The 21,329-nt window shown below is 46.1% G+C and overlaps 1 protein-coding gene across 1 annotated transcript in view; it reads right to left on the bottom strand.

Moving 5' to 3' along the window:
* Window positions 1-20,703, bottom strand: part of PITPNA (phosphatidylinositol transfer protein alpha) — a 39,289-nt gene extending 18,586 nt beyond the window's left edge. Inside the window, exons 1-6 of the mRNA XM_081116236.1 lie at window positions 20,596-20,703; window positions 16,740-16,770; window positions 10,253-10,398; window positions 6,671-6,762; window positions 1,822-1,829; window positions 727-801 (exon numbers count right to left, since the gene is read on the bottom strand). Of these exons, the coding sequence (XP_080972362.1) occupies window positions 727-801; window positions 1,822-1,829; window positions 6,671-6,762; window positions 10,253-10,398; window positions 16,740-16,770; window positions 20,596-20,615 (372 nt within the window). The 5' untranslated portion in view covers window positions 20,616-20,703. The remainder of the gene's footprint in view (window positions 1-726; window positions 802-1,821; window positions 1,830-6,670; window positions 6,763-10,252; window positions 10,399-16,739; window positions 16,771-20,595) is intronic.
* Window positions 20,704-21,329: the final 626 nt, after the last annotated feature.

Consider the following 21,329-nt stretch of genomic DNA (forward strand, 5'->3'; position numbering starts at 1 on the left):
TTGTCTCTGTTTTCCCTCCCAAGTTACCACTGCTAGCAGGTTCTATGTACTTACAAACATCCATGTGTAAAGATTTTCTTTTAACACAAATGGTAGCACATATATACACACTGTTTTGCCTCTTGCTTTTTTAAACACTGAACAATATATCCTGAAGATTTATTCCTGTTGGTTCTTTTATTTTTTTCCTATTGGTTCTTTTTAATGGCTGCAAAATATACCACTTATATGGCTGCACCAGAATTTATTTAAGTGTCCTACTGGTGTGCTCTTATATTGTTTATATCTTTGGCTACACAAAGAATGCTACAATGAATCTTCTTGTATATAAGCTATTTCACACATGTGTAAACGTAACCCTATGGTAGAATCCTAAGTGTGGAAATGCTGGGGTAAAGGATAGGTGTATTTTAAATTTTAGGAGTTATTGACAAATTGTGCTCTACCACGGCTGTAATCCCGATGTTTTAAAAATATAGCTCCTCTGTATCAGAAATTGAATCCCAGTACTACGAAAAGGCCCTATAAGTAGTCTTATGGATCATATTTTGCAAATTAGAGACAGAGCCAGTAGGACAGGTCTAGGCAGAGGCTGTTACCTTCCTGGCTAGGACAAGGAAAGCACAGAGAGAACCCCACGGCAGGATGGAGAAGCTACAGGGCAAAGCCTCAATACCCTGCCCTGAGGCCTGGAAGCCCTTGGAGCTCTTGGGAAGTGCTACTTACATTCTCCTGGGTGCCAAGGTCTGGTTTGTGCCAGGTTTCAATTTTAATCAGAAAGTCTTCTTTCATGTACTCATTCTGGAAGGGGGGGAAAAAATGCCTTATGGTCATCAGGCTCAAAGTTGGAGAGTAAAGATTACTGGATCATGGGCGGTGGAGAGACTCCAACCTCTGCTTTCTAACAGCTAACTTTACTGGGAGCCCATAATATGCTAGGCATACATTATCTCACTTAATCCTCACCCCAGCCTACAAGGTCTGTAGTAATATCACCCTCATTCTATAGATGAAGAAAGTGAAGTTCAAAGGAGTGAGAGGTGACTTGTCTGAGGCCACAGAGATAATGATAGAGCTGGGCCTCAAAATCAGGTTTGTCTGACGTCAAAATCCATGGATTTAACCTCTCTGAAATAGTGTGGGAAGAGCACAGGAGGAGCTCCTAACCCACCCAAATTGTTCATCACTGCCCTCCCCCCCACCAGCCAACCTTTTGCTGAGGCCCAAAGTTCTCTTCTCAGCAAATTAACTCTTCATGCTAATTACTATCTCTTCCCTTAGTGGTTTCTCAAAATTGGAACTAAGCAAAGGAAGAACACGTTAGTCCATTAACTCCTCAGCAGGGACTGGGTTCCCAGTAGCTGCCTAAGTTCACCAACAGGGACAAGGCACTGGGTGAGAATGCTAAAAGGCAGGGAGAAGGGGCATTGACACGGGATGGTCATGGAAGAGAATCCTTGCTGATTTCATAATTTTGCCAAGGGTCAGTGCTCACTGGGGTCAGCTACCCTGAAGTTCTGCACAACCCTGAAAAGGCACAACCTGGCGGGAAGAGGGGAGAGCCTCGGGTCATTCTGTACATGTCAGCGAGACCCAGAGCTAGGCTGCCATGGTCCTGACTACTGCACCTTACAATGCCACATGCCAAAGCTTAAAAAAAGAGGCTACTTTGCCAGTTAACAGAAAGGATTAAGCCTCAACAACTCCAAAAGTCACCCAAGAGAGTCACCAATAACCTCCAGTGTGGTTACATTTTTATTTCTTATTTTCTTATAAATCATCTACAATTCCACCACCCTTCACCCCGTGGAAAATACTTACTGTAATAACTGCTCCAAGGCAAGGACATGGAAAGAAGAGAGAAAAAGATTAATGAGGATGAATAAATATCTACCCCTTGACCCCAGAGATCACGATAACAAAGAGTTCTCCACTCCCTAGGGCGTATTCTACGGTCATCCTCCAAGTCCCAGTGAGGGCATTTGGTACCTTAAATGCATCAACCCTCAAGTTTCAATCATACAGAAGTCCCAAAAGACCAAATCTGGAATTTAATTAAAGGAATGTCACTATCAGCTCCTTGCGATTCTTTCCAGCTGGCAAGGAGAGGGGACTGGCTCTGATTAGCTGAAGCACGAAGGCCCACCGCTCTGTCTCAGAGCATCACCTGGTGCGCCCCCTACTTCAGGGGCACAGAGCAGGGCACTTTAGGCCAGGCACTGTCTATCTGCATTCTGCATCCCTCCTCTCACTGTAACCAAACCTCTCACCCTCCATACTCCTGCTCATTGTAACAAGACCCCCTCGGAAAGCACAGTTCAATTATTTATCAGAGAAAATGACTACAGCTCTAATGTCACTGGGGAACGAACTAGCTCTCCTTCTGACAACAGCCCGGATCATTATGTACCCTCTGAATTTAGAGTTATCTCAATTTCTCTACACTGCTATGTATGGACATTTACAGGACTAACAGTCAAACCCCAGAACTCCAAAACTGCAACTAAGGTTACCTGTGAGACTGAGATGAGGAAAAGTTGAAATATAAGGGATAAGATCTACCTTGTATAGAAAAAACCCAAGAGACTGTAAGTAATTTCCCAGAATCCGATGAAAGAAACGTGGAAGAAAGCAGCAGATTAAGATTATAACTAAAAGGCCTACTGAAATAACCGCTCTGTTATCAGCCTGGAGAAAATTGTGCTAACAAAAAGGCCACGGTGAGTATAATATCCATCACGGGAAGTCCAAAAAGGCCAATTTGGCAAAAACTTTCCAGGGCTGTCCTAAGAGCAGGAACCCCGGGCTGTGAATGTGGCACATCTAGCAGCCCCATCCCAAGAGTGGCAACAGCAGTTTTCGGCTGGCCTGGCTTGATGACACCAGCCACAAAGGTTCTCCAACTCGCCACCCAATTCTGACTCCATGTTTTCCAAGCAACTTTCTCCTAATTTGGCCTCTGTAAGGACGGAACGTGCTAATCAACAGACACAAGAGTCAGATCACTTAAGCAAGTGAACATTTTCACTACATTCTGGCATTCTGATTACACATACTTTGGTTTTTCATGTAGAAGAGCCCACCAGGAAAGAATACCCTAATCAGCAAACAGGAAGATCTAGTTATTGATTTTGGATTTCGATACAACTTAATATATTGGCATATGAGGTTTTTATACCTTAGTCTGTTTGAGACCCTGAGAAATAGATCCACTCAGTTTGACAAATTAGGTTTCTGATCTGAGAATGACAACCCTCAGTGGCCTTTAATGACAACTGGGGTGACCAAACAATCTTCCCAAGTCTTCTCTAGCCCTCCCTACTCCTCCAAACACCTCTGCAGTCTCAGCATTCCCTTTTCTTCATACTGCAATACTGGGGACACTGGAAAAGTCCCAGGAAACCCTTAGTAGTCAGAAATTCAGGCTCTCCAAATAAGACTAATAAGGTACTTTAAAACCACGGCTTAGAGAGACTATTCAACTGAGGGTTAAGGCTAGAGGGAGAGGGAGAAAGAGAAACATTTCTTTTCCTCTTCCTACTTCCATTCACAGACCAAACCCTATCTTACTCCCTCCTCACATCCCAACTCACCAGCAACAGGGGAAAGAGACAGAGAAATAAGAGGACAGAAAAAGCCGATAATGAATGAGCAGAGTATTCCAACTCCATTTTTATTCCACTCAGAATAAGGCTAGAGCCTTCCAAAAGGCATGAGAAATTTATTCCATGCTTCTTTATCTATCTCACCTCAAACTTTAATCTACTTGGACCAAATTTAGATGTTTGAACTAATCATCTTTCTCCCATCAACCCCCAGAGGAAACTGGAAATTAGCCTTTCTTGTTTATTTTAAAAAAGAAGCGTCTAACTAAACAGATCTAAGGTTCAACATACTCATTTCGTATCATGGTGACTGTGAGCATGAGGTCAGCACTCACTGAAGAAACCAACCTTCACCCTAACCCCTGCCTCCTCTTCGTGGAGTATTTAGAAAATACTTTAATCTTTTTTTTCTTTTGGCCAAAGATCAGGACACTATGTGAAGGAACATTTGGTGGCTAGAAAAACGCCCATGTCAGCTGCAGCACACTCCCCAGAATTACACAGAGGACAGTGGCATCTCTCAGTTGGCACAAGTTGTGTACCCAGAACCCTGCCCCAGGCGTGGAGGAGTTCATGCTATCCGTTTGCCTCCTTTATGCCAAGTTGGCAAAGGTTCTTATGATGCATGCTCAATGCAACTCTCTCAGACATCAAGAAAATTCACCTTTGGCCCTAGACCAGACTTATGCAGCCACAGTGCACATGGTCTTTCAAGAAAGTGTGTGCATGCCTCTTTTCCAAGAATTTAAGAGCTTCCTGCCCAGTGCTCCAGGAGTAGTGATATTTACATTTTCAACTGCAGCAATAAAACTCTAAGTGTCACACACCCCAAGTCATATCAAAGATGGTTAATCTCCTGATACAAGGTTCTTGAGGATTAGAAAGAGCAATGACCCTGTGCTCTAGACTTTAATCATTCCCAAGTTCACTGGATAAGGACCACATGGGTGGCCTGGCCGGGCGTGGCTCAGCAATTGAGTATCGACCTAGGATCCAGGAGATCGGGGTTCGATTCCCGGTCAGGGCACATGCCCGGGCTGCGGACTCGATCCCCAGTCGGGGGCGTGCAGGAGGCAGCCAATCAATGGCTCCCTCATCATTGATGTTTCAATCTCTCCCTCTCCCTCTCCTTTCCTCTCTCTGAAATCAATAAAGATATATTAAAAAAAAAAAAAAAAAAAGGACCGCATGGGTGGAACATCCTCATCAGATACAATCTAGGGAGTGCCAGGTCCCAACAAATAAGGCAAGTGAAGCAGTACACATAATCAGAGGCTGGCAAGAGGACCCTGTAGCCAGACTATCTGTGAAAACAAATGTAGCTTGGCTGGGGGAAAGGCCACACACCTCATAGACAAGTTCTAGGGGACCTCTAGGAACCACACTAGGATATGGATCAGTACCAGGTTGGGCCCTCCAAGAGATCTACTTTGGAATCTTGGAAAGTTAGGAGTCTGAACTACTCAAAGGGAATCCCAGAAAGTCTAGACTAGAAAGTTCTCTGTGGAGGTTCAAATCTCTCCTTTCCAGAAACTCCAGATAGGAGACTAGCCAAGGTTAAAAAAATGACCCCACTCCCACCTTTAACTACAGAACATGCTGGTTTAGTCTAAGTCAGGGCTCTTCACAGTGACTTTCCATCTCCTTGCCCCTCACCCTCCCGCCCAAATCTGGCGCACACATTCCATGTGTTATATGCTTGAGGTATAGCTGATTCTAAATCCTTTATCATCAAAAATTGGGCTTATTTCCACTTTCCCCCAACAACACCAATGTTTCCTTTGCTATGCTTTCTTGGTGTCTAGGCCTGGCCCTTCCCCGGGGCAGGAAGGTCACCCTATAGGCTCTTTTCTATGACTGCTGTCTCTCTCAAGAGTCCCTGCCTCAATGCTGTTTTTCAAGCCACACACAAATATATCGCATTAAAACTGGAAATGTCAGTAGCTAACAATAAGGGAGTGGTTTAAAAAGATCATAGTACATTCATACAATAGAATACTATGCAGCCATTACAAATTTTTAAAAATAGGAGACTATGGCCCTAGCTGGTTTTGCTCAGTGGTTAGAATATCAGCCCTCGGACTGAAGGGTCCCAGGTTGAATTCCAGCCAAGGGCACATATCTTGGATGCAGGCTCCATTCCTGGCCCTGGTTGGAATGTGTGGGAGGCAGCCAATCGATGTGTCTCTCTTACATCAATGTTTCTCTCTCTCCCTCTCTCCCTCCCTTCCACTCTCTCTGAAAAACAATGGAAAAAATATCCTCTGGTGAGGATTAGAAAAACACACAAAACAAAAACTAAAAAAAAAAAAGGAGACTATGTAGTGACAAGGAAAAGATTCTCCACTTACTGAGTAAAATGAGCAATGTAACAGTTAATATGATATGATCCAAAACTTGTCTAGGAAATATGTCTGGACATTTTATATATGTGTATACATGTAAGATTTTTTAAAAGGCCAGAAAAAAAGACATTAAAATGTTAACAGTGACTACCTAGGAAGAAGAGAATCATGGGCAGGCCCTGGCTGGGTAGCTCAGTTGGTTAGAGCGTTGTCCTGATATGCCAAGGTTTGAGTTCAATCCCCAGTCAGGAAACATACAAGCATCAATCAATGATGCATAAATAAGTGGAACAACAAATCGATGTTTGTTCCTCTTTCTCTCAAATCAATTTTTTAAAAAAGAGAGAGAATTATGGGTGGTTAATTTCTTCTGTTTCTATGTACTTTCTAAAATTTAAACAGAGAACATTACTTTTATAATCAGTAAAAACAATCAAAATTATCATACCATTCCCAAATAAGAGAGCTGGTTCTGTGCCATCTCAGGCCATAACTATTTGGTGGTTTTCACCCAGCTGGCTGCCAAATTATACTAGACAACACTGATACCACCAGCCTCAGGTCTAAAGGAAATCCCTAAACTCATCCTTCCACTGAATTAAACTGGAAAATGAACGTGGGACACAAAACCCCAATTTACCCCCACCGCTGGGTCTACTTGATCACATTCTCTGTCCATCTTGGGGCCCAAACTCCAGCTTGTAGCCAGTCTTCACTCACCAGTTCTGCAATAAGGGTAGGCATTCCATGCTTTTTCATGTATATTCAGGGCTCCCTCTGGGGCCAGCATTCGAACAAACCCGGGCACTTTGCTATAGTGAGAAAAAGGGGTTATGAAGAGAAATGGAGGAGAGAATGAGAAGACAATAGCCTTTCACATCACACTCTTCAGGCCACAGCTCCAGCCTCTTCAATGGAGAACTAACAAGTAAATTTCCATGAGATAAGTCGGTTATTCTTGTGTGTGAGAAGCCACTTGTCAGAGCCTGAACCCCTAGCTCAGTTGGCTACTAACATGCACCCACATCTTGCCCTATCACCCACCAGGAACAGGACAGGAGGTGAGACCCTGGGCTACCTGCCACGGCTTATCAGCCATTATGTTATCATTATGCTTTTTTCCAGAGCTCACTGGGCCCAGTATTCCACACTGCATGAATGAGATACCTCCAAGAGTATACCAGTCCAGGTACGGACCAGAGAGACTAACTTCAAGTATGGGATTCGAGATGATCTGACCTTCTCTTGTCAGTTCTGGGATGCCAGGAGGCCCTCAGGGCCATCTGCCTCTCAGGACAAAATATTTTCCTCTATTTAATTGTTCTTATCTCAGGTTACAGAACAGCATGTTCAATAAGAGCCCCCCCCTCCCCTCAAAGGTACATACATTTCTCTTACTTAATTTTTCACTGGTATTCTAAGCAGTCTTTGACAGGCTCCATCTAACAATCTCATCAGCTTTAGTGCCCAAGGTCTAAGAAAAAAGAGCTAACCCCAATAGAGAGCTAACTCAGGGTACTCAAAGCAACCCTCTGAGACTCACCCACTCACTGTCATGCTCATTCAGGTAAGTATTTCCATGTGCCAGGCACCAGGATACATATGGAAATCACACAGACTTGGCTCCTGCCCTCAAGGAGCTGATATTCCAGTGGGGAGTATAACCAGGCAGAAGACAACACTGTGTGCCATAAGGGGCTCTGGGGGACGGGGCACTGGGAGGACATGGTGCAGGCAGCATGGTGCGTGGGGAGGCTCCTCGGGAGAATAGGGACTAAACGAACACAGAGAGCAGAGAGTGAGCAGGACTGAACGAGGCACAAGGATAGGAGTAAGGGAGACAGTCAGGGGAAGAGAGAAGTTCAGAGTAGCTGGTGTAAGGGATGAGGTAGAGAATACAAGAGAACCTGCAGAGGCTGGGTCGTAAAAGATCTTGTAAGTTACATCACAGAGTCTGGACTTTATCCTGAGGGCAAAGGGAAGCCATCTACAGCTTTTTAAGCTGGGGAACACCAGATCCCTCTTCTAGAAAGAACACCTGAAGCTGTGTGGAGAAATGGAAAGCTAGGTGATCAGTTAGAAGCTACTATAGTAATCGAGGCAAGAGATGATGGAAAGAAATGGAAAAGTTGGAGGTGCTAAGGAGACAGAGTCAACAGAACCTGGTTAGATACAAGGGACGAGGAAGAGGCTGCTGAAGGAAGCCCTGTTCCTGACCAGGGAGCTAGACGGCTGGTGGGAAGGCTTTGGTCCTCATGAGGAGGGGTGGTTGTGGCATTCAGCGCTTCAAAATTTTTTTTGCAGCTGTGTGTTTGGAGTTAAGGAAATAGTGATAGCAGCTCAAAGTCCATACCCTCTCTTGTAAGGAAGAGGGTAAGACAGGCCCTACAGACCTCCTCTCTGCAACTTTGGTTGGACCGGCTGAGTTAAGGAACCAACTGTCCCCTTCTATCAACCTCACTATCTCTTCAAAATCCTCTTTTAAAAATACAAATGCAACTATGGGTAAGACATAACTTGAGCCTTAAAACATTTTTTAAAATTTATTTTTCAATTACAGTTGACATACATCTGGAGCCTTATTTTAATTAACTGTCAATGGCTCACTAAGGATAGGTGAGCAGTCAACTGAGCGTAGGGAAGGAGGAGATGAAGAGGAGGCACGGAGGAAAAAGAACACTGGCAAGGAAATAAGAACACAGGCCCCCCCTCCCCCCACTTCACAGTGTTGTTTTCCTCCTGGCTCCAGCACTCACAAAATCCTGGCCCCCTCTGGGCTAGCACTTTTACATCTGCAGAGCAGCAGACTACATTAAATCAGGGATTTTACCCAATGAAGATGAAATTGGTTTTAGTTCAGTCTGGTGACTAGAAATTAAGATTCAGGTGTACGTTGCACAGCACTGTGGATGTACTTGATACCACTGAACTATACACTTAAAAATGGTAAAAATGGTAAATTTTGTGATATGTATATTTTACTACAATTTTAAAAATCATTCAGGTTTATTTTTTCCAGTTCTGAATAGTTTCTAAAACTTGCTTGGTTCAATTCCATTCAAGCTAGTACATGTTTGCTATTATTTTCAACACTCTTTGGGTCAGCTCAATGTTTGCTGAAATATAGGGTATGGCAAAAGTAGGTTTACCATTGTTCATATAGAAAATAATGCAATTATTAATAATAATACAAGAATAAACTCTGTGGCCCTGGCTGGTGTGGCTCAGTTGGTTAAGTGTCGTCCTGTGCACCGAGAGATTGCCAGTTCAATTCCTGGTCGGGGCACATGCCCAGGTTTTGGGCTCGATCTCTAGTAGAGGGTGTATAGGAGGCAGCCAACTGATGTTTCTCACTCTCTCCCTCTCCCTTCCTCTCTCTCTAAAATCAATAAAAACAAATATTTTTTTAAAAGAATAAATTCTGTGTTTCACGTACTTACAACTGTAAACCTACTTTGCCACACCCTGTATTACTGTTTTGGTTAGGGATTCAGTAAACTTGTGTGGTTTGCTATGGATTTTAGTACACAAATCAGTTCAAATATTTAAATATTTATGTCTTTGATCCAAAGAGAGGTATCAAAAATTTTCTGGCAGCTGATTTCAAAATATCAGAATTTAAAATACTACCTGACTCAGCAATCCCACTTTTAGGTACATTTACTATAGATTTACACACACAAGTACATCAAAAGATTTGTACAAGAGTTTTACTGGAGCACTGTATATAAACATCTGGAAATGACTATAAACATACATCAAGAGAGGACAGGTGAAACAATTTACAGCACATCTGTACCAAATAATACTATGTGTACTTCAAGAGAATGAGGCCAAATATGCTGACTGAAAGAAAGCTATGATATGATAAGTTAACAAACGAGCAAAGTCAAGAATAATATGTATAGTATGATCCTATCTATGCTAAGATAACAATAAAGGAAATGAACACCCGTTTACACACACACACACACACACACACACACACACACACACACACCCTATACTCACAGACAATAAGTATTACTGTGGGAAGGGCCCACAAGAAACTAAACATTATCACTTCTGGGGACTGGAAGCCTGGTGGGACAAGTAATACTTTTATTTTTAAAAAATAAATAAAAAACAAAACAAAAAACAGCCTTCCAAACCTTTAAATGAACAAAGAAGTACTACCACCTACACCCACTCTCACAAGTGAAGCAAGCTGAGCAACCAGCAAATAACCTGGAAACCCCCAATTATCCATTATCTCCACTTCAAAACCAGGCCATCTTTAGGCTCTGCTGCACAGCCACATACCTCTGTAAGTGGTAGATCTTGTGTGTGTACTGGCCTTTCTCACCGTCCTTCTCATAGGGTTCATTCACCAGGACCTCCACGCCTTCACCACCACCAGTTTCATTTTTGCTGGCCTCAGCCACAGAATACAGCTGTCCCACCTGATACTAAAGGAACAGAGAGATGGGAGTTATTGTCAATGCAGAATCTTCTAAACAGTTACACATGGGCCAGATGCCAGTAACTGTCCAATTAGTTCACTCTGGGGTCCCCTCATTTAAGAACTCATTCTGAAGTTTCACACAGGGCCTTGCCCAAATCCACCCAAAGCAACTGAGAATGCTGCCGCATGGCATCTCTTTAGCCTTCAGATGTGTTTCATTTCATCCTTCCCATTTTCACACCACCATCCAGAAAACAGACTATAGAATCCAAGGTAGCTTTTGCCCTACTATTAGACCTCAAAACAAGATCTGGGGTAGTTGCTAGAAGTCTATTTATTCCATTCATTTAAACAGATCCTAAGACGTGACTTCTTTCTCCAATGGTGGCCCCCTCCTCACCCTGCCAGCAGCTCAGGAAACAGTCTTGCAGGCAACCACAACTCCAGATACTTTCCAGATTCCTGATGGGGCTGAAGCAAGTGCCCTGCTTCCCATATTAGATGGCACAGATTCCTATCCCACTGTCTGTGCTGGCTGGGTACACCCTCTGTGTTGGCACTTACTAGATGGCAAAAGCCTAGTTTTCCTTTATTTGGGTCACATGCCACCCTATCAAGTCACCAGTCAAGATCACTGGCCTCCTCTGAACCCTCTGGACAACTCAGTGTTAGGGCCAATGACCTGGGCAGTGCCCAGGCCTGGCCCTTTTGCTCCCTTCTCTCTGAAGGAAGCTGTCTGGATGGAAAAACAAGGTGAAAAGAGAATGAACAGGAGCATTTAATGCAGGAAGTTACATCTATACCACAGGATGCATCTTGCCTGTCAGTGCAGTGCCAGCCAGGCACAATTTAAGAAGTATGAGAAAAAGGTATTTGATTACCCAACATATTGTGGGGGGAGATAAAGGTTTTCCTTGCCCTCTGTGTCCCCTCCCCAAGCTACTGGTACTCCCAGGAGTAGAAGATGAGAGAATTTTTTTCCCTTTTAGATTAAAACAGAGAGGCTGTGCTTCTGGACAACTGTCATTTAAACCACTGCCTGCAAAAGCAAGGAGCAGAGGCAGCTTCCAGGGCTATTTCCCCTCACATTTGGATGCTTACTTGACCAGGCAGCTTCCTAAGCACCACAGGGAAATTTCTGGGCAAAGTCCGGAAGGCGAAGCAGCAGACAAGGACAATTCATCGTTCACCACAAAGCTGGAAGAGCCCTAACTCCCAAAGCAAAAACCCAGTACATAAAGCCATGGAAAGGCCCAGGCAAGCAACCAAGGCTCAGTTAATCCCATGAAGAGGAGCACTGGGGTGACATCCAGTTATCTTTGCTAATCAAGAGCAACATCAGTCTTGCTTCAATGCCCCCATGGAACCCTAAACTGTCCCTGTGCCTTTCCAAGGCCACCTCCTAGCTGAGGCACACATGAAAACCCCTATCAAGTGGGTCAGGGTTTGGCTGAGCCAGGGGTTCCTAAGAAGAAGCAGTAATTCTGTTCAGAGAAGAGTCATAAGAACATCTAACTACTGACTCAGCAATCCTAAAGGGCAGGCTCAGGAAAAGGCCTGGTGGCAGGAAATGCATTGCTGGCTGGTGGTACTGCTTGGGGAGGGGCTCCAAGTAGAGACTAATCCCCTTCATTAGTTCTTCAGCTGCAGGAATCAGAGGGCAGGCTCTAAGAAGATCAGTCTGTTAGACTGGCATCTTCCCCCTTTAATCTCCCTTGACACTCTGATCCTTTAATCCCAATGAGACAAGTGAAGGCAGTTTTGCTAATCCAAAGGAGTAAGTAAAACTGGCCTCCACAAGCTACAAGTGAGGGACACTTTCCATGCCCAAGGGTTCCCTTTGGCATAGTGGCTCCACACCCTGGGAAAGCAGAAAGCAGCCAGACTCAAATGGGGTAAAGGTGGGAGTAGGGGTGAGCCCATTATATCAGATAAAGAGCCTTGAGGAGACTGGGATTCCAGCTGCCTCAGGCCTAGGACATTGCTCCCTGCCTTTGAGATTTGTTCCCTTGTCCCAAAGAACTAAGACACTCAGCTAAGAAAAACAAGAGACTCCACCACTTTGGCAATCTGGGAGTAGGACCCCAGGAAGATGTGGGTGGGCCTAAAATACTGACACTAAACGAACCAGCACAGCTGCTGGTCCCACCCACAAGGCTCTGTCAGGCCAGTTACCATAGGGGAATAGTGCCATGCATCTCTGGAAACAAGAAGTAAGACAACCCTGCCCACTGTAGAGGGTGGGCAGCCCTGAGTCAGGAACCACTGGTGGACACACCCATGTCAAAAAGCCTGAGTTTTCTTGCTTTGCTGCAGAATGCAGAGAAACCCTGCACAGTGTTAGGCCAAAGGGTCTGACCAGCCAGAAGCTAATTCCATCCCAAAACAGGACCATCAGAATGGTTATAAAGACACGGTCTTCTCTTCTCTTTTTCTTCTTTTGCCCGTAAATCAGAAAGTTCTGAGGGCCTCAAATCATAGTCTCCAATCAGGAAGTAAATCTATTAGTCACACAACACTAGGCTGTTCCCATGGGAACCATGTCAGGATGGGGTTATTGATAAAGATTCTGAGAAGGTTGATCATTACTTGTTTCCTCTTTGACCTCCCAGTCAAGAGTTTCTGATCTTCTGGAACTAAGGTTCAAGCTATCAAAAGAACAACAACTGCCCAGCGGTATGGCTCAGTGGTTGAGCGTCAACCCATGAACAAGGAGGTCATGGTTCGATTCCCGGTCAAGGCACATGCCCAGGTTGCAGGCTCAGTCCCCAGCAGGGGGTGTGCAGGAGGTAGCTGATCAATGATTCTCTCTCATTATTGATGTTTCTACTTTCTCTCCCTCTCTGAAATCAATAAAAACATTAAAAAAAAAAAAAAATACCTCCTGCTTCAACCCTAGGCCATCCACTGCTTTCTCAGCAGCAGTTTCTAGCTGAGAACAGGTTGACCATCACCAGGCAAACAGATGAATCATAATCAGCATTTACTTCCCCAGTTCCTGTTTAGACTTTCAGCTCTGCTCACCTGCCCCATCACTTCCTCAGTGCTGCAAAAAAGCCACAAGCTAAAACCTCTAATCACAGACACTCTCAGAGTTCCCCTTTCCCTCAATTCTTGGCCTGCTATAAGCAAGTAGTGTTCTGTCCCCTCCAACCTTACTGCAGAGCAGCAAGTGCCCTAGACAGGTGCTGGCCCTCCTGGGTCTGCCACACTTCTTAGAGACATCCCCATCCTTCGTTCCATCAAGAAACTCCTGTGAAAAGACCCATTACACCCCTAAATGCCACTGAGGTACTCTCAAGTTTCTGGGGATATCTTCCTGTATGGGGGATAGGGATCATGCTGCAGAGCAGAGAGGGAGTCATCGGACCTGAGTTTCAGCGCAAGAGACGTGCTGGGCCTTCCTGCTTGGCCTCCTGGTTGGGAAAATCATCACTTGCTACTTTTTACAAAAACAGCATGGCCCCCAAAGTGGCTTAACAGGGTCCCCCAAGCCAATGCCTGTTAGCCCGAGCACATGGTTCCCAAGCCCTAGGTACATCTCAGGTGCCTCCAGGGATTACAGTATTTTTCCACCACCCTCTTTCCCCAGCTTCCACAGTCTTGTTTCTCTTTTCCTTTCCCAGAACTCCCAGATCATGTTCAAGGTCCATTTCTGGCTCCCTGCCCCAGGTCTCCATAGCTTTCATCAGACATGCAGCCTACCACTGTAGACAATCCTCTAGGAGGCTAATACCTGCCCATCACTTTTGAGGGGGTCAAGAAGCTTGGTTATTTGTCTCATCTAAAATGTGCTGTGGGCTCTGTTGGCTTGATTTCATTTTTCAAACGTTCATTTCATATCTGGAACAGATTGGAAGTTATCACAGGAGCTTCAGGCTGACACTGCAGGAGAGAGAATGACTGAAGGCACTATACTGGCTGACAAACTTCACCCAAACTTGAGCTTAACTGAAAGTGGGGGTGGAGGGAGGGCTATGGATTCTGAAGGAAGCAAAAAAGAAAGCTGTGCCAGGAGAGAAAAGTGGAGGAACTTCAGAGAAAGGGTGGGACAAGGAGGCTCTGTGACAGTTCTTTGCTATCCAAGAGACCAACTCTGAGTCAGCATGGCCTATAAACTTTCTTGTGGCAAATCCTGCCAGATCCCCATACACAGAGATGACAGGTCCAAGAACCATAAAAGGACAGAGGGCAAGCCAAGCCCATTTGCTATTCCCTGCCTTCCGTAAAAGGAGGGTTCTGGGCCTTTGTCTTCCCAGCACTCACCTAGAATGTAGCTAGGGAGGACCTCAGAGATTTCCTGCCCTGCTGGTTTGTTGCACAACCAGAAAGAGCCACACACACTTCCCAGTCAAGTCGTGGAGGTCCCAGAAATGCACACACTCAATTCCCTCAATAACATGTCCCCCCCCGAATAGGCATAGTCTGAGCAGGTAAAGGGGGCTGATTTAGTCTCTATTCAGTCAACTAACATGCCAATAACTTGAGGCAGGTTGTTCACAGTTGCCCAGGTATACAAAGTAAGTGCCTTCTCTGTTGGTGGGAATGCAGATTGCAGCAGCCACTATGGAAAACAGAATAGAGGGTCCTCAAAAGATTAAAAATGGGCCCAGCCAGGTGTGGCTCAGTGGTTGAGCGTCAACCTAGGATCCAGGCGATCGGGGTTCGATTCCTGGTTGGGGCACATGACCAGGTTGCGGGCTCATAGCCGATCAGTGACTCTCTCATCATTGATGTTTCTATCCCTCCCTCTCCCTCTCCCTTCCTCTCTCTGAAATCAATAAAGATACATTAAAAAAAAAAAAAAAAAAGATTAAAAATGGAACTGCTGCCCGGCTGGCCATGGCTCAGCGGTTGAGCGTCGACCTAGGATCCAGGCGATCGGGGTTCGATTCCTGGTCAGGGCACATGCCCGGTTGCGGGCTTGATCAATGACTCTCATCATTGATGTTTTTCTCTCTCTCCCTCTCCTTTCCTCTCTCTGAAATCAATAAAGATATATTAAAAAAAAAAAAAAGAAGGAACTGCTTTATGACCTAGTGATTCCATTTGTGGGTATATATCTGAAGAAACCCAAACCACTAAATTGAAAAAATATATGCACCCCTATGTTCACTGCAGCATTATTTATAATAGCCAAGACATGGATGCAACCCAAGTGCCCATCAATAGATGACTGGATAAAAAAGTTGTGGTACCTATATACACACAATGGAATATAACTCAGCCATAAAAAAGAATGAGATCTTACCACTTGCGACAACATGGATGGACCTAAAGAATATTATGCTAAGTGAAACAAATCAGTTAGAGAAAGACAAATACCATATAATGTCACACATGGAATCTGAAGAACAAAATAAATGAACAAACAAAATTGAAACAGACTCAAAATACAGAGAAGAGACTGATGATAGTCAGAGGGGAGGGTGGTTGGGAGACTGGGTGAAAAAGGTGACGGGATTAAGAAGTAGAAATTGGGCCCTGCCAGCATGGCTCAGTGGTTGAGCATCGACCTATGGTCCAGGAGATCGCGGTTCTGATTCCCGGTCAGGGCACATGCCGGGGTTGTGGGCTTGATCCCCGAGGGGGAGGTGCAGGAAGCAGCGGATCAATGACTCTCTCATCATTGATGTTTCTATCTATCTCTCTCTCTCCCTTCCTCTCTCTGAAATCAATAAACACATATTAAAAAAAAAAAAAGTAGAAATTGGTAGTTACAAAATAGTTATGGGGATATAAGTAGAACATAGGGAATACAGTCAATAAGACTGTAATGACTATGTATGGTGCCAGGTGGGTACTGGAAATGCTGGGGGGAACACTTATTTATATATATATGTTTTTATTGATTTCAGGGAGAGAAGGGAGAGGGGGAGAGAGAGAGAGAGAGAGAAACATCAATGATGAGAGTCACTGATAGGCTGCCTCCTGCACACCCCCTACTGGGGATCAAGACTGCAACCTGGGCATGTGCCCTAACGGGGAATTAAACCTCCATGTCCTAGACCATAGGTTGATGCTCAACCTCTGAGCCAAGCTGGCTGGGCTGAGGGGAACACTTTTAAAGAATATAACTGTTTAACCACTATGCAAAATAATATTGAATATAAATTGTAATTGGAAAATAAAATTTAAAAACACACCCACTTCCTTTCCTATCCTCAAAAGAATTAAATTAAAAAATAGTAATAAGTGCCTTCCTTCAACTGAAAGTAGTACCAGGAAAAATTCACATTGAGTATCAATTATCTCTTTGTTAGAACAAACAAGAAGAAAACCATACAAAGAGTTTGGACCACTTGGAGCAATTATATACAACTATGGATAAAATGAAGGACTTACCTCATCTACAGACACAGGCAGGACGACTCGACTACAAGAGAGGGAAAAACAATAACAACTTGAGGCTCTGAAACCTGCACAAGGCTCTTAAAGTATCATCTTAGAATAGTGTTAAACATTTTTTTGCACATGACACTACATTTAACTGTCAGAAAACCAGCAGAGAATGGCCCCAAGTGCTTCAAGGCTAAGACACTGTGTGCCCTTCTCGTATCCCATTTAGAGCCCTGTGATTCAGAGCAAACCTGTCCCCCAACCAGCTACTTCCCAGGCAGGCTTCTGACTCACGTTTGGAACTGCATTCTCCCTCTCCTCCATTAATCTCCCCAACAAAACTCGCCAATGAGTCTAGTAAAACAGAGAGGTTAACACAGGAGGACCTACCCCTGTGAACTCTGAAGTGAAGATGAGGATTCAGACCCAAAGAATCAGGCCCTGAGGATTCACATCTCTGTAGACTCAACCCTCAAGGTGAAAGGCTAGGAAGGGGCCAAGTTCCTTGGAGGCTGAATCACTCTAAGAGCATGCACCAACCATCTCTGCCCTGGGACAGGATATTACAATACAAGCTACTACCACAATGCCGCCAAGAGAGGGGACACCCAACTTGTGTCCTGACCCACTGGAAGCTGTCCAAAAGGCACCCCAACTGATCACTGTCTTTTCCTTCTCCATTTCAGTGACCACTGATCATTGAAGGTACCACCAAAAACCTGAAAGAGAAGCCATGGCCTGCAAAGTCCCCACACTGGTCAGAACCTCACATAGGTGAGATGGTTAGCAACACTCCTCCGGGTGGCTTTCATTTGTCATGCAGAGCAAGAGACAACCCCTATTTCAAAGCTGTGAGGTCAGAGGGCTGATATAAAAAAGCTTGGGTGTATTCATACAAATCAAGCCAGCTTCCAAGCTGACATATCAGTTCCCAGACTCTAGCTGGAACCTCCCCTGGAGACTCCTGTATCCTGCGTGCTTGGTGAAGCATGAGCTGCTATACCCTCTGTCCTGTGCGGTGGTTCCACCAATTGGGATCCTTGCTCCAGACTGGTAAATAGTCCGCTCACTATTTTCTAGTTCCACAAAGGTCTACCAGGTAGCAAGAAACACACAGAGGGGTCTGAGAAAAACATCACACTACAGGCAAAGTACCAGGCAGAAAAGTAGCAGGAAAAACAAAATGGGTTCCAAGTCTTTACTTCCTGCTAACTCCCCTCATCCAAAATGACTCAAATAACATAAATCCTGAGGTTACTGGATGCTGCCTCTAACACTCTCCTCCCACTAGAAAAAGGAACTTGGCCCCCTCAAGCAAAAAAATATTTCCAACTTGGAGGCCACAATTTCAGCACACTCAGTAGAAACTTCCTAGAAAATAATCTTCAAGAACAGCATTAAAAAATCACATCCAAGAAGTTGCAGAAATCAAATCAAGGAGAATGCTGTTAGAGGAAGTATCAGAAAAATCAACAGGGACAACCTTCAGACCCTGAATGGACACCAAGTCTCCCCCAACACCCAAAAAAGAGAAGGGCATCATCCAGTTCCTGACAGGATGCTCTGAGGCTGTTTACATTACAGTTGCACAATGGGACATTTCTCCCTGGCTCATTGGGAGCAAAACCACTCCAGCAGCAAGAGTGCAATTCCAAAGGATAGCGCCACAGAGGGAGTGCTGGGTTGAGACTGGAGCTGTGCTCACTTCAGTGTGACCTTCACTCACACCCTTCCCAGAGCTGCAGTGCTGCAGCCACAGCCAAGTGTCTCAGATGCCCCCCTCCGTGTCCCCCGCCCAGGGATACACACACATGCTTGAGCACGCACAGGGCACAAGTCAGGCAGGAAAGAAACGCACATGCCAGGTAGGCTCTGCATGCCTGGCACCTTGGACCTTTCCCTAGCAGGCTTCAAGGGGAGGAGAACAAAGAATGGAAAGGGAGGACCTCTCTTCAAAACTCACTCAGATCTCTTTTGAAGGGCCCTTCCCTTCCCTGCCTGACCTTCTTTACAAAACTACAGGTTTCTACAGATTCTCAGATTCATCTGGGAATAGAAAAAAGGTTCAGGAGAATGGGAAAAGCCTGTTTTCTGGACAGTCAAGAATCGAAAGTGCACCATGCTCTCTTCCTGTTAGCATCCTAAGGTTCTTCCTCCTCACCACATAAAGCTCTGAGCTCTGGCTGAATCAACAACAGACTGGATATCAAGAAATTAACGTAAAGGGCTTAAAAATAATACTCTTTAGCTGGGATGACACCTGAGTTTCTGCACCCTTTGCTATCCAAAGCTCTATACTATGTCCTAAATGCCCTAAACACCTCCAAGGAGCAAGTCAGATGGGGAAAAGTGCCTTCACTGACAAAATGGAAACAGTCCTCCACACACTTGTCTGGCTACCAAGTGAGTTCCACGAGTTGCTCTCTACTTGGACATCTCTCACTTTCAGAATTCCTGGGTTTCTGGCCCAATACTGTCCACTTGCCCTCCCATACAGGGAAGCACAGTGTTACTGTAAATGCCACACACATAAATCCAATCTCTCCTCTTTGAAAAGCAAAAAAAAAAAAATAGTACTGAGATGTTTTCTTGGAACCATGAACTTCAGGGATGGGTCATCTCACATTTGAAAAATTTAGCAATCCAAACATCCCCACCTGTCATCCAATCCCCTGGACTTCAGGAGCAAGTCCATCACCCTGCAGCTCCTCCCAGAAGTCACTAGTTTCCGCCCCTCAAGAACTCCCTCACCCTGCACTGTCTCTTTCCAATTAATGGCCTTATGGCAACCTCTTCAGTTCCTCAAAGCAAGTTCCCCATTTCTTTGCACCAAGGCTGAGAATTCCCTAGAGACAGGCTGCCCCTGATTCCCACCCCCACTCCAATGATTCTTTATTCACAAACATACACTCTTTCCAAACTGTTCTCTACCCTGGTAACATCCTAGCCCTCTCCATCTCTCCCTCATATCATGTCAGCCCCTGCCCAATATTTTCTGGACTCCTTACCCAAGTGTCCCTGAGTCCCAAGTAATCATCTTAAGCTTTTCTCCTCAAAACCTCCTCTTCTGTACCTAGCACTTGCACACCATGTCATGCCACCTTAGGGGTGGGTCCTCAGACCCTTCTGTCACCCAAGCCTGGCCCTGACTCCCTCCTCCCCTTCCTTTATCCACTTATTACAATCTTTCCCTTGATACTTAAGGCAGCCATTCATTCTCCAGGTTCCCCTCAGCACTGCTCCCCATCATCTCAACTCCATTCCTGAAGCTGTCTTATCTGATCTTCTGAGCCCCTCAGATCTTCTGTGCATCCCCCAAACCCCTCCCCACCACTAGCTAGCTCACCGACCCTGCCTGCCCTTGTCCAACTGTTCCTCAGCCCCTCAGACAACTCCTCCCTCTCCCGCAGGTCCCCTCCGCCACTCCTGCAGTTCTGGCTGGTGCCTCCGCCCCTCAGCCCCCTCTGCAGAGCCACACCACATCTCATCCAGTGCTCTCGATCCTCTCAGCCCCTCATGGCCTGTCCAGCTCTCATTGTCCCCTTGACCCCTTCTCAGCCTCTGTCGGGCCGGCATTGTCCCCTCGGCCTCTCCTCTGGCCTACTCAGCCCTCACTGCCCCTTGGGCCCCACCTCAGGTGTTGTCGGTCCCTCCCTATTCCCGTTGGCCCCACCTCAGGCCCTGCCGGCCCTCCCTGTCCCCCTCAGCCCCCGCTGGGCCGCCCAAGAGCCCATTCAGCCCTCTCCATCCCCTCGGGCCCAGTTTGGCCGCTGCATCCCCTCCGCCAGGCCACCTGCCTCCCTGGTCGTCAACCCCGACCCTGCCTTCCTCCTCGCTCCCGCACGGCCGGCCGGACACTCACTACTCCTTGAGCAGCACCATGTCGCTTCGAGGCTCGGCGGCTGCCCGCTGCCCGCCCGGCTTCCCGCCCGCTTCCCGGCGGCCGCTGTCCCCGTGGCCCCGCCCGGCCCGGCTGCCTGTGCGTCTTCGTCGTGGTCTGCTCCGTCTCGCCGCACTCGCTGCGGTCCCTGCGCCGGCTCCTGCCCCCCGGCCTCGCCGCCTCCCGCGCCGCTGCCGACGCCGCCCGGAGCTCCGGTTCCGCAGCACCGCGCGGGGGCGGGGCGTCTCTGCGGCAACCAGAGCGTCACACGCAGCGGTGCGCACTGACGTCAGCGCGGAGGCGGAGCCTTCTCCAAAGGGTCCCCTCCCGTCCTTAAAAGGGCCGCGGCGTCCGCCTCCGAGATGGGCACCAGGAGTGCGCAAGACCCCGCCGCTAGGCGGAGCCGACGTCGAGGTGTCGGGCAGGGTCTTAGGTGTGACAGTTCTGCAGCCAGAGCAGATGCACCTGTATGCCTGGGCCTCCCCAGTGGGGTGGGTTGAGATCTAGGAAAGGGCTGTGTCAAAAAAATATTAACCATAGCCAAATTTACGTGCAACTGCTCTTCTAAGTGCTTGACTCCTCAGGACAACGCTACCAAACAGTACTATTACTGTCCCTGTTTACAGATAGGAGGAGGCAGAGGTTAAGAGACTTGTCCAAGTCCAAAGCTAGCATGTGATGGGGCTGAGATTTTCACCCAGCAGTTTTAATGTAAT

This window comes from Miniopterus schreibersii (genome assembly GCF_964146895.1).
Source record: "Miniopterus schreibersii genome assembly, chromosome: 16".
Taxonomy (NCBI): domain Eukaryota; kingdom Metazoa; phylum Chordata; class Mammalia; order Chiroptera; family Miniopteridae; genus Miniopterus; species Miniopterus schreibersii.